This window comes from Cucurbita pepo, chromosome 5 (assembly GCF_057944985.1).
Source record: "Cucurbita pepo subsp. pepo isolate OVF chromosome 5, ASM5794498v1, whole genome shotgun sequence".
In the NCBI taxonomy this organism is placed as follows: Eukaryota; Viridiplantae; Streptophyta; class Magnoliopsida; order Cucurbitales; family Cucurbitaceae; genus Cucurbita; species Cucurbita pepo.
The window spans coordinates 3,725,361-3,737,841 of NC_141802.1; the positions used below are offsets into that span (position 1 = coordinate 3,725,361).

Below are 12,481 nucleotides of genomic sequence, written 5' to 3' on the forward strand. Positions count from 1 at the left end.
GCACATTTATACCTGCAATTTTAACGCAAGCTATCTATAATTGCTCGAGCTCATCGTTAGTTGATATTGAGCTTCCCCTCAAGATTTTAAACGCGTTTACTAGAGAGAGATGGGTTTTCCCTTTTGGACTTCTGCTCAAAGTTTTAAAATACGTTCACTAAAAAGAGGTTTCCACACACTTAAATGTGGGATCTCACAATTCATCCCTTTGGGGCAAAAGGGGTTGAACATCCTCATTGGCACAACGCTCGTTGTTTGGCTCTTATACTATTTGTAACCGTCCAAGCTCACAACTAGCAAATATTGTCTTTGAATTTTCCCTTCCGAGCTTTCTCTCGGGAGGATTCTTTTCTCGTAATTATTGAAATCTTTAAGAATCCTTTAGGTAAGAGGTGGTGGTGTTATTTAAGGGATGGTTTTTGTATCCTTTAAAGCAAATCTCCATTGATGTGTTGTATGGGGGAAGGTGAGGTATGTAAGGGTTGCTTGTGGGATGGGATGCCCTTTTCTCTCTCCTTATGCCTTATTTTTCTTTCCACTTTTTGGAAGTTTCTTGTCATCTTCTCCCTTTCCCTCTATTTTTTGCTTCGATTATTTAGCTTGAGTGCTTACAAATAGTATATCGGGTGGTATGACAGTAAGGACGTTGGACCCCTAAAGATGTGGAAACTTCTTCCTAGTAGACGTGTTTTAAAACCTTGAAAGAGAGTCTGAAAGGAAAGGTCAAGAAAGCCCAAAGAAACTAATATTTGTTAGCGTAGAGGAAGGCTTCCGCTCTTACACATTCAAACTAAAAGGGTTGCAACTTGCAAAATTTTATTATAGAGTTTGACTTAGACACATAGAAATACGACATTGACTTAAAATCGTTGTCTGAGCAGCGTATTACTCGAGCTAACATATGATCATTGTTTTATCGATTATGATATGTCTGAGTTAATGAGTTGGTTGAGTTTATTTGAATAATCTAATTGACTTGGTGATATAATAACAAATTTAAATCATATTTTATGAACGATAATGATTAAATGTAGGTATAACTTACCATACCGACATGTATAATGTTTTAAAAAAATGGCAACTTGGAAGGAATAATTAGAGTTCGAGTTGAGTAGGTGAGGTTATCAAATTGACTTTGAAAAATTGAAGCTTTTTTATTTATTTATTTTTCTTTTATCCAATTCTATCATTCCTTTTCCCACCACTGATTAAAAAAAAAAAATTAATTAATTAATTTAGTGATATAATAAGTGACTTGAAATATCTGATTATAATTAAAAATAAAATGAAGGGAAATTGATTAAATTAAACCATTGCCTCCATTATTTAAAGTCACATTAAATTACGAGTTCCTGTCTCGATTCATAATCATTTGGGACCAGTTTGGCTAATTGGTTTGAACTTGGGTGTTCAATTTCAAATCCAAACGGCCTACTTTCTCTCGTTGAGGTTGTGACACCATGCAAAGACTCCTCCGTATCCCTCATCGCATATTGCATGTCACAATTGTACTTTTCTTAGTAGCAGGCTTTTGAAATTATACAACACTCACTTCCAACACTAAGTGAGTCAAGTCAATTTAGGTTTGTGTCGCTATGGTCAAGCAATCTATGTTCAAGTCTTTAGCCCCATATTGAGAAGATTTTCGAGGATAGAGAGATTTTTGAAAGAGACTTGAAGAAACGGAGTAATAAAAATTAACTAGTTGTATACCCCTTTAATACATTTTGAGGCAATTTAAGTCGAGCCTAGATATGATTGGCCAAACAATCATATAAAATCTAGGTGAGAGGAGTTGACGACTAGGAGATATAATACTATTCAATTCTCGTAAACCTAGACATGATTTAGAGCTAAATAATCACATAAACATAAAATACAATCGTAAAACAATACAATGTGAAATCAAGTAAAAGGTTTGTCATATGCATGCAATCACGGACAACACGTCTTAAACGAGCATGAATTTGACACTCCATTATTCACAAATTCAAAGATATCATAATAAAATTTGAAAAGAAAAAAAAAACTAAAAAGCATTGGGAGACTTTAAAAAGAATATTGGTAGAAAAAGAAAAGGAAAAGAAAAAAGAAAAAAAGCTTACATCATCCTCTGTTTCTTCTTAAAGTTGCCAAACTACATTTTGATTTCCAATTACTGTAAACAAAAATCCCTCCATTGAAGAAACTAAACCCCAAATCTCTGTATAAAACCCACCAAAACCCCACCATTTTTACCCCTCCTCTCTCCTCCCACCATGGATTCCCTCGCCTTTCGCAGGCTGTTCAAACTTTCCGTCGCCGATGAACAGCAGAAACGAGAACAAGATGGAGATGAAGAGGAAGATTCGTTCTTCGATCTCGAGTTTCTCTCTGTTTCCGCCGGCGATATTCACAGCCCAGAACAGAGACCTCAAATTCCCACCAAATTAGGCGAACACATAAACCTCTGTTCCGATTCCATTTCCAAACGGAAGATTCTTCCAATCGAACCCACTTCCAAGCCTCACTCCCCTATTCAGCTTCTCAAATCGGCCCCCAAGTTCCCTGTTTCCATCTTCAACAAACAGAGATCAATGGCCAAAAACAGAGCACCCGGCGGAACAGAACAAGTAGAACGCAGAGTTTTGAGCTCGAATCTTTCTAGAGACAACAGTACCAGGAGGATCGGAGGTGTTTTTCCAGCCGACCCTTGTGAGGCTCCGGCGACAACGACGACAACGGCGAGACGGTTCTCGAAGGAGGCAGTACAGAAGTATTTGAGGCTCATTAAGCCTAAGGTTCTGAAGAAACCCACTGACTACAGCGACAATCTGTCGACGACAGTGGATTCTCCGGCGAGAGAAAAGCACGATAATGGCCTGCCGGCGGGGATTCGGTTGGTAGGTAAGCATCTGGGTAAGAGCAAATCGGCGTCAGCGACCGGTGGATTGGCGGTGGCGCCTCCGTTGAACCGAAGAGATGATTCGTTGTTGCAGCAACACGACGGGATTCAAAGCGCCATTTTACACTGTAAAAGATCCTTCAACGCATCCACAGGTAAAAACCAACTTTTTAGACCAAAATTATGCCGAACAATCGCGAAAATGCCACTAATGTTGAATTTATTTTCGTGGTCAGAGAAACCTTTATTGTTCTCAAGGTCAGAAACAGCGGCCTCACAAGAAAGGTCAAGAAGTCTATCTTGTAAAGGTATACTACTCATTCCCAGTTCCCAGTTCCACCATTGATTATGTAACACAGAGCTTGAAATATTCAAAACTGATAATGATTTGGGTTTCTTCTTTTCATTTTGGCAGATTTTTCTTTCAGAGAAAGCAAAGAAGAAGGGATTTGAGAGCAACCCAGAAGAGGAAGAACAGTGTAACGAAAGAATATAAATTTGTGAGTTTTGTTTGTAAAGGGGGAAATTTTTGGGTGATGCCATGAAGAAGAAGAAGAAGAAGAAGAAGAAGAAGAGAAGAAATGGGTTTGGTTTTGAGGGTTGGAATGTGAAAAGGGTCATAATTATTAAGAACCAATTTCAAAAGAAATCTGGATTTTGTCTGATGCAAACTCCAACTAGTAACCAAAAGAGAGGGAAAAAGGGAATCCTTTCTCCCTTTCTTCACTGTCTGTCAATGTCTTCCATCTCAGTGTGCAGTCTTTCCCTTTGTCATTTTCTCTCAGTCTCAGTCTCTCAAACCATCTTCCCATTTCAATCATCACTAACTAGTAACTATTCAAATCAAAACACCCACAAAATTACCATTTTGTTTAGTATTAATGTCAGTTTCATATTAGTAATATTTTGTTAATACTTTTATGATACAATGAAAATGTTGTAACGAAAATATACAGCCTTAGTTATGATACAATCCTATACAAAAAGAACAATGATACAATTTAAAACTACCACACAAAAGTATGCCATCAAACCTATGCATCGACAATTCAATATTGACATCAAATCCAAATCCAGTGTCGACGGTTTTCTGCTATGTTACTTGCTTACCGACATTGTATACCTAATGGATGATGGTTGTACATTGACATCTTTTTTTAGCCCAAACAAACACGTTACGAAATTATAGTACTGAAAGAGATCTAGCTTCCATTACCACAGCAGTGCAACACAACAGCCGTGGGCATAGCACAATACAGACTTAAAGCGTCAACAGACCATGGGGGCCTCAATTTTGACCTTGATTTTCCTTAAGTTGGTGTATGCCTCATTGGGAATCCTATTAACTTCATTGGGAGACAGTGTGATAAATATCAGGAGATAGAGTTGATCGTTGAACCAAGAGATGAAGGTCTATCAACCTTAAAGGGACCAAAATCTATTCCTAATGACTTGGGAACCCAAAGGAAGAGTTAACACTATGGCAAACTTCCTAAACCAACGTGTGGTTGGCTTGTTGATCAATGAGGGTAGTGATAAATAGTCAATGGCTTAGACAAAATAGTTTCAAACTAAGGTAGTCACCAACCTAGGAATCAATATCCAATGAGTTTCCTTGACAACTAAATGTAATAAGAGTAGGAAATTGTCTTCTAAGATTAGTTGAGGTGTATACAAGTTGGCCTAGACACTTACAAATATCAAATTCTCAAAAAGGAAAAAGAAACTAGCATTATTTAATGGAGGTGCATACTAGGGTTGAAACAAATAACAAGATATTGATGAAGAGATAATGGAAAGGTGAAAGCGGTTAATAAGGTAATTTAACATAATCTTCTCCCGTTTTAAACCTTTACATTTTTACACAGGACTCCTTGTATGTATGTGAGTAGATGAAACAAGAAATATAGCTGCAATTGCAGCAAATAATACATGAGCAGCAAACATTTGTACTAGAATTCCTTTTTTTTTTTAAAAAAAGACCTCTTTCCACCACTATCGCAACACCATAAGTCACCACAAAAATTATGAGGGAAAAAAAAAAAGAAACGAAAAAAAAAAAAAAATGAAAGTCATGCCGGTGCACTATCTTGAGTCCAACCAATGGAATAAAAAATAAACTCCAAGGTAGGAATTTTTCGACAAGGAGGTTCTAATGGCCTGCAACTGTACCATTGTTCAATAAATCGCATTCATTCATCAACAAGAGACAGAAAGCATATGACGACTTGAATGAAACTAAAATGGCAGAGCAGTCAGCTACCTTTGATTTCTATGATATGCTCCTTACATATTGGTCAAGACTTGTATTGAATAGCTCACACCTACAGAAAGCCAAATCAAATTATTAATCAAAGATAGTGTCAATATTGAGCTGCCAGGAAAAACAAGAATAACTTTATTTTCATTAAAAAGAAACTATACCGTAGCGAGCAGGGAATGTTTGGAGGGGGGGTTAAGTCTGTAGAAAAGTTTAAATTTTTTTGTGAAAAGAAGTAGAGGAAAAGTTAAGAAAGGGATATATATCCTCCAACGTAAAACTTTCAGGTAAAAAAGGGTTGAAATTAACAGTTCAGTCTATATAGTTTGAATTTGGTTTCAATTTCGACTATATGGTTTTAAAATTTTCATCATAGTCCATATAACTTTGTCAAATCTCCCATAAATGTCTCTACCATTATGAGGTGTTAATAGTTTTCTTCCACAACTCTTTTTCTTTGAAAGGGGCAACGAAGGGCGGTGAGCTGCCATTCAATATAAGGCATATCTAAAGGTTAAATTGTTGATTGTATCGTGGTTGAGTCAAAAATAGAGGAAAGCAAGTTGTGCAACCAACCTAAGTCTTAAGTCGCCTACTCTTTCATATTTCAAAACCCCCGTCCCCAAAACCTTTTTTTTTTTTTTTTTTTTTTTTACACAAACCTGTTAACTCTTTACCTGAATACTCACCCAACCCAACTTCTTTTATTACTTTTTTACCCAAATTAAACTTTAGGCATGGGTAAAGTTAAACTTATTGTCTCTCTTTTCCACATGAAAAATGGGAGAAAAAAACCTAACCACAAGACTATAATGAAATATTAAAATCATAGAAATCAAATTGAACCCAAGCCCAAACCCCAAGGACTAAAGTTGTAATTTAGCCTAACGAGAGAATCTAGAGAATAAAAAAAAGGTTCCTAAACGGACCTCTGAGACAAAGAATTTACAGCTAAGGTGCAAGCACCAATAAAAGTTTCTCAATGCCTGACGTCATTGATCATTTGTAAACTGAAACTAATAAACGCATGCATTACAAAGTTCAAATTCATCAAAGAAATTGAATTTGTTTTGCAAGACTTCAAACATAGTTTCTTTGGATTAAATTACTACAGTTGGTCTGTAGGAATTATGCATCAATCGTGTCTAACAATTTACCTGAGTGTGGTTCCTGGATTGTAGAGCGGATTTCTCACTGCATATTCAACATACAAATTGTATATGTACTTTAATGAGTCCCTTAGATCACCGGTTCTAGGATGGGTAACCAGGATAATCTGAAAACAAAAGAAATAATCCATCATTTTAAACAAAATTGAACTTTAAACTAAGTTATCAATCAAGCAATGCAACACTATAGTTCAAGGCAAGGATCCCCATTTTGCACCACAGGTTAATTATTTCTCAAAAGCAGCAATTTTAAAACAGCAGCTTCACGGGGCTTCTTCAAAGTGTCCAACTTCAACTCTTCAAGAATAAAACAAGAAACAAAAAGGAGGTTCATTGGAAGTACTAATTATCACCAAGGAAACTGAACTTTATTAGAACAAGACAGAAAAGCAAGAAGAAAGTGTAGAGAAGAAAGACCCCAGCCCTGTTCTGCCTTGTCAAATAACGATGATAATAACAATGAATAAATTTACAAAATGACATAAACCAAACATTAGTTTCATTAAGTGATATAGCAAGATATTTAACTAAACAATTCGAGTAGACATGCATGAACCTACAGCGGATAATATGAAAGAGAACAGAGAGAGGAAGGTTGAAATAACCTTTATCCCTGATGGAGTTTCAGTAAAACTGAGCTTGTAAGTATTTGTACGAAAACTGTGAAATGAACAACCTTGGCCAGGCAACTGAGGCACTCCAAGATTGCCTTTATCAGCACTATACCAAAAAAGAAAAAAAAAGAAGGCCATCACTTCAAATTCAGAATCTAACTCCCAAAAAAAGCTCATCTCTTCTCAATAAGATAAGACTTGGAAAAGTCGAAATCTAAATCTACAATCAAATTAAATTTGATATTAGTTATTGCCACCAGACCATCAAGGAGCACTGGATTTGTTGAGTTACTAAGACATAAAAAATATGGTTCGTATCAATCTCCCATCTTGTTGGATCATTCCTTTAACTAGGCACCCCCAAAAACCAAAGTAATTTCCTAGTGAAGGAAGAAAGATAAACCTGGTTGGGTCCATCTTGGCAGTAAAGGATTTGAGAGAGAAGAGCAAACCAAACATAAGTTTGTGGTCTTGCTGGGGATTCAATGTCCGAAGAGGCCGGTTCCACTCCCTGTAAAACAAGCAAACTCCACTCCTATTGAAAATATACATCATATGCACATTATTTCCAGTTGCTGTTGGGACCGGAGGCGAAGGGCTAATCTCTGACCCACCAAAGAACTGCATGGTTCCTGGGAAAGACTAAATTGAATCAAAACAATGATCATACGAAAATGGTCTACAAATCTGAAAATCTGACCAAACTCCCAACATTTTCACTCGACTCTACAATCAGTAGCCTAGCAAAGCAACAAAGAGTTCAGTTCTTCCCCGCTTCTTCATTTACCTGACTCGTTTTCTCTGGTAGGATTGCAAGGGAGGTGATAAGAAAAACAATAAATACATGGGATCTAATCCAGAAAAGCGGAAGAAAATAATAAATTGGAAAAATTATAATTCATAGAGATTAAAACAAAAATCGCCAATGTGTAAAATCTAAGGCGAATCAGATCAGGATTCAATTCAGCAAGAATCTGTATGGCTCGACCTAAAGAAACAGATGCATTTCCTTTTAGCCTTTCCACAAACCACTCAATGCAGAGAACGTACCTAGACTGGAGAGAGTTCGTGATGGAGCTGGACGGTGACAAATTCAAGAAGGAGAATCAACGGAGTCGAGAAAGATGAAACCTCTGAGAGCAAAGGTGGCAGAAAAGAGGCTGCGATGGATACAATGACCAAATTCTTAATCGGTTAAGCAATGATTACCGGCGACAACGGCAGCAGATCGGAGCTTCACGGCGCCAAAGACTCTTCCGATGATATGCTAATCGCTCTCTAGTAATCGGTCGCTGCGCGCCAAGTCGAAACTGATCTCTTTGTTTCATTTCAGGCCAAATTATAAAGGTTTAAATATATTTTTAATCGTTCTAATTCGTAATTTCATTAATCTCAAAATGGGCCCAATTTGAAGTTGGGCCAATTTTGATTACATTCAAATTGGGCCCATTTTATTACTTAAAAATATGGGCCCATTTCGATATTCTAGGAGGCCCAATATTGATGAATACGGGCCTCCAAAGAATTAAGAAAAACCCTAATATCCATCTCTACTTCCAATACCCTAAAAAACACAGTCGAAGACTTCCCGCTATAAATCTTCACCATTTCCCCAATTAGGGTTTTTGTACATTATCGGCCGTCACCGTCGCCGTCGCCGTCGCCGTCTCAACTCTAGAGAGGGAGAGGGAGAGGGAGAGGGAGAGAGAGATTTGCATTAGGAAAAGATGAAGACGATCCTCTCATCGGAAACTATGGATATCCCCGAGGGGGTGAAGATCAAAGTGAACGCCAAAATCATAGAGGTAGAAGGCCCTCGGGGAAAACTCATTCGTAACTTCAAGCATTTGAATTTGGATTTCCAGTTGATTACCGAAGAGGAAACTGGAAAGAAGAAGCTCAAGATCGATGCATGGTTCGGCTCCAGGAAGACTTCGGCTGCCATTCGTACTGCACTTAGCCATGTTGAGAATCTCATCACTGGTGTTACCAAGGGTTATCGTTACAAGATGCGGTTTGTTTATGCTCATTTTCCGATCAATGCTAGCATCACCAGCGGCAACAAGTCTATCGAGATCCGTAACTTTCTTGGTGAGAAAAAGGTATAACTCTTAACCCCACTTTATTGTCATAAGTTTCACTATTTGTATTCTGAATTCATGTTTACTGCTGCGTTTGGAATTTTACCATAATTGAATGTTAAATGATCGATTTGTAGGTGTTAAGATGAACTGGTTGACTAATTTTGTAACTACTTCATGACGAAAGCCCTAGCTTGACAATATCATTCATTGTCCTTCCTCCTTTTGTACATTGTCTTTACTTGATTTGATTTTCCACAATGTCTATGGTTTGACATCAGCACCAACAAACACATTATGTCATTTAGAGAGCAGAAGCACTTTTTTGGAGAATTATTGTTTTTTCTATTTTACTATCGGTATGTAAAATAAAAAAAAATGATCTTCCTCAAGGTTGAATTGAAAATAAAGAACTCCCCACGGTCAGGATTTGGAATCTAGATTCGACAGTTGATGATACATTCTTGTACATCTCCCACTACATCACCACCTATTTGTCGCTTCTAAGAACGAAGACTACTAATCCCCATAAGCCAGTTTGGGTTCTTTTAATATGCTTTTTTCTCGCTTACATGCTTGGTAGAATAATTGCTTAGTAGTTGAATTTCTCTAACTCAAGCATGATTAACTTTGATATTCCAAAGTTGGGGCCACTAAAAAAAGGTGTATTTTGTTTGTTTGGATAGTAATTTCAATTATTTGAAGTCGTCCTCAAACTTTCTATCCTTATGATCACTCTTTATTCATGTACTTCTTTACTTGAGTCTCACAAAAAATGTAGTTAATACTACTTTGATTACATTAAAAGGAAATAGATACACTGAATACTGTCCTTTGGTTATTTCATCCAAAGTCCAATTGTCATAAAATTCAAACATTTATATAAACATAACAAGTATGTACTCCAAATAACTTTTATTAAGAAGTCCTCTTTTTTATTTTCATTCTTATTAACAATTGTTGCAAGTACATTTGTTACTATTTATATGATGCATGGATGTGAAGTCTTTCTTCTCTGCAAAACAGGTGCGAAAGGTGGATATGCTTGACGGAGTATCGATTGTTCGATCCGAGAAGGTCAAAGATGAGTTAGTCTTGGATGGTAATGATATAGAGCTTGTATCTCGGTCTGCTGCCTTGATAAACCAGGTCCCTTTCTCTTCCACGCCACTTTGTGATTTATTCTTGCTTGCAAAACTTCTTTGCCTGTACAGGTCATAATCTGTAGTCTTATACTAGTTTTCTTCTGGGTGACAGAAATGCCATGTCAAGAACAAAGACATCCGGAAATTCCTTGATGGTATTTATGTCAGCGAAAAGGGAACTGTTTTCGAAGAGGAGTGAAGAATCTAGTAGTTTTGTTCAACCACGCTTTGGCCTTTGGAGATAACTTCATTTTATATATTTTATGTTTCATAAGTAGAGAAATTCATGGAAGCTGGTTTTTGGAGGGATAAGTATGTGCTGTAGACAAATTCACAAGCTTTTTAGTTCGTCGCTGATGTCTGATAGAGGAAATGCCAGTTTTTCATTGTTTGGTTTATATTTCCAGGAGACCTAATTTTGTTCCTCTTTGTAAGGGTGAGATGCTCGGTCAATTTTTCAATTTTTAGTTAGTATGGTACGATGAAGCAAAATTGGTGCTTGTGGATTCACTTCTTTTTTCCTTTTGGCCATAAATTTTGCAATTTTGCGTTTGTTGACTTCATACTTGGTGTCTTACCAAGTTCACGTTTTGTCATATATAGAAAGCCGTTTTTTCCTGCCAAGCTATTTGTAATGTATTTCTCGCTCTAATGAATTGTTTGCTTATATAATGATTGGCTAGTCGTTGTGCTTGATTATGATGTGATTCCTGTAATGGTGACAGAAAAATACACCCAGAGTTGTAAGAAAATATGCCTGAAGCCAGTAAGGAAACCGCGAGTCTATAGGTATTTAAAATCGAGTATCCAGAATAAAGCAGAATATTTGATGGAAGAACGGAAAATCCTTTTGAACAACCTGTTGTAATAGTGTTATAACAGGAAAGCTTTATTTCACAGTTGTGTGAAGGACTTCGAGCTATGCTATGCTAGTCGGAGGTGGAAGAGAAGATTACTTAATGGAGCTCTCTTTGTTCATGGCCAAAGCGCAAAAGATTGGCTTGAAAAAATTCATGGTTGTCTATTTTAACTTACTTCGTATTGTTGTATCGCTGTCACCTTCACGATATCGAACGCGTCTGTTAGGGAGAAATTTTCACATGGCCCGTAACGTATTGCGTCAGCCTCATGTTTTAAAACATATCTGTAGGCAGAGGTTTTCATACCCTCGTAAGGAATGTTCGTTCCTCTCAGCCGAGGTAGGATCTCACAATTCACCTTCTTGAGGGTTAGCATCCTCGCTGGCACACTACTCCATGAGATCTCACAATCCACCCCTTGAGGGTCAGCATTCTCGCTGGCATACTGCTTTATGTCTGCCCCTAATATCATTTGTAAAAGCTCAAACCTACCGCAAATATTCACCCATCTTCCATGCTTTATGTCTGCCCCTAATATCATTTGTAAAAGCTCAAATCTACCGCAGATATTCACCCATCTTCCACCCCTTGGGGGTCAACATTCTCGCTGTCACACTGCTCTGTGACTGACTCTAATATCATTTGTAACAGCTCAAACCTACCGCAGATATTCACTCATCTTCCACCCTTTGGGGGGTCAGCATTCTCGCTGGTATACTGCTCTATGTCTGACTCTAATATCATTTGTAACAGCTCAAACTTACCACGCATCTATTAGGAAGAGATTTTCACCCTTATAAAAAAAAAAAATGTTTCGTTCTAATGTGGGATCTCACCATCTACACCCTTACAAAGAATACAAGATTTTAATATACATTTGTATTACAAAGTGTATTTTTTTATTAAATAAGTAAATAAAAATGTAAGTACATTTATTTATAAATTATTAACCGATATTTATATTTTTAAAATTCCAACCATACCCCTAATCTACGATTAATTATATGCATTAAAACTCCCTAATAATTTTTCCCAACCAAACACCGAATATTTATAGATGACATAATACAAGTTGACAACTTGAATCCATCCAACATTTTTTTTAAAATTTAAAACAAGTTGAAATATAATATGTTTGACCAAATCTCATTTCTAGAAAATAAATAAATACGTTGACTTTTATAAACCGACATAAAGTGGATCTTTGGATTATGTTCTACCCCTCTCTTTACTCGACATCTGTCCTTTCCACCACTGCTCTCTAAACCTTTTTTTTTTTCATTAATTCTATTATTAATAAACTTAATTACGAGCCTTTGATTTGGATTAAACACAATTATGAATTGATTTATTTTGGTTTAGTTGGTTAAGGACGATATTAATTACTATTGTTATATTAATTAAGGATCTAGATATTATATCTCATCACTTAAATTAATAATCAAACTAATTTCACAAAATGGACGGC

At 36.7% G+C, this 12,481-nt stretch overlaps 3 protein-coding genes across 5 annotated transcripts; 2 read left to right on the forward strand and 1 right to left on the reverse strand.

Annotated features, from left to right (window-relative positions):
- Window positions 1–2,219: 2,219 nt before the first annotated feature.
- LOC111795896 (membrane-associated kinase regulator 5) lies at window positions 2,220–3,658 on the forward strand. The gene is made up of 3 exons (XM_023678524.2): window positions 2,220–3,039; window positions 3,121–3,192; window positions 3,300–3,658. Exons 1-3 carry the CDS (start codon window positions 2,259–2,261, stop codon window positions 3,335–3,337), a joined length of 891 nt encoding a protein of 296 aa, XP_023534292.2. The 5' UTR covers window positions 2,220–2,258; the 3' UTR covers window positions 3,338–3,658.
- Window positions 3,508–8,261, reverse strand: LOC111795897 (uncharacterized). Of its 3 annotated transcripts, none has more exons than XM_023678527.2 (6): window positions 7,978–8,261; window positions 7,331–7,559; window positions 6,919–7,033; window positions 6,302–6,420; window positions 5,148–5,208; window positions 3,508–3,718 (listed from the first exon to the last, which is right to left on the reverse strand). In XM_023678527.2, the coding sequence occupies exons 2-5, from the start codon at window positions 7,552–7,554 to the stop codon at window positions 5,157–5,159; spliced, it is 510 nt and encodes a 169-aa protein (XP_023534295.1). In that variant the 5' UTR covers window positions 7,555–7,559; window positions 7,978–8,261; the 3' UTR covers window positions 3,508–3,718; window positions 5,148–5,156. The 3 variants fall into 3 exon arrangements, with proteins under 3 accessions (XP_023534295.1, XP_023534294.1, XP_023534293.1); XM_023678526.2 differs by lacking the exon at window positions 3,508–3,718 and adding an exon at window positions 4,989–5,050; XM_023678525.2 differs by lacking the exon at window positions 3,508–3,718 and having other exon boundaries at window positions 4,989–5,208.
- Window positions 8,262–8,535: 274 nt separating this feature from the next.
- On the forward strand, window positions 8,536–10,777 carry LOC111794360 (large ribosomal subunit protein uL6-like). Its single transcript, XM_023676323.2, has 3 exons — window positions 8,536–9,029; window positions 10,035–10,157; window positions 10,266–10,777. Exons 1-3 carry the CDS (start codon window positions 8,655–8,657, stop codon window positions 10,350–10,352), a joined length of 585 nt encoding a protein of 194 aa, XP_023532091.1. The 5' UTR covers window positions 8,536–8,654; the 3' UTR covers window positions 10,353–10,777.
- The last annotated feature ends 1,704 nt before the right edge of the window (window positions 10,778–12,481 follow it).

Excerpts from the sequence above, each read along its gene's own strand:
- LOC111795896 (XM_023678524.2), top strand. The coding sequence starts at position 2,259 with ATGGATTCCCTCGCCTTTCGCAGGCTGTTCAAACTTTCCGTCGCCGAT. Across the intron at positions 3,040-3,120 it reads ATCCTTCAACGCATCCACAG|AGAAACCTTTATTGTTCTCA; the intron begins GTAAAAACCAAC and ends TTTCGTGGTCAG. Across the intron at positions 3,193-3,299 it reads AAGAAGTCTATCTTGTAAAG|ATTTTTCTTTCAGAGAAAGC; the intron begins GTATACTACTCA and ends TCATTTTGGCAG.
- LOC111795897 (XM_023678527.2), bottom strand. The coding sequence starts at position 7,554 with ATGCAGTTCTTTGGTGGGTCAGAGATTAGCCCTTCGCCTCCGGTCCCA. Across the intron at positions 7,034-7,330 it reads GCCAAGATGGACCCAACCAG|TGCTGATAAAGGCAATCTTG; the intron begins GTTTATCTTTCT and ends TTTTTGGTATAG. Across the intron at positions 6,421-6,918 it reads AAACTCCATCAGGGATAAAG|ATTATCCTGGTTACCCATCC; the intron begins GTTATTTCAACC and ends TTTTGTTTTCAG.
- LOC111794360 (XM_023676323.2), top strand. The coding sequence starts at position 8,655 with ATGAAGACGATCCTCTCATCGGAAACTATGGATATCCCCGAGGGGGTG. Across the intron at positions 9,030-10,034 it reads ACTTTCTTGGTGAGAAAAAG|GTGCGAAAGGTGGATATGCT; the intron begins GTATAACTCTTA and ends TCTGCAAAACAG. Across the intron at positions 10,158-10,265 it reads CTGCTGCCTTGATAAACCAG|AAATGCCATGTCAAGAACAA; the intron begins GTCCCTTTCTCT and ends TCTGGGTGACAG.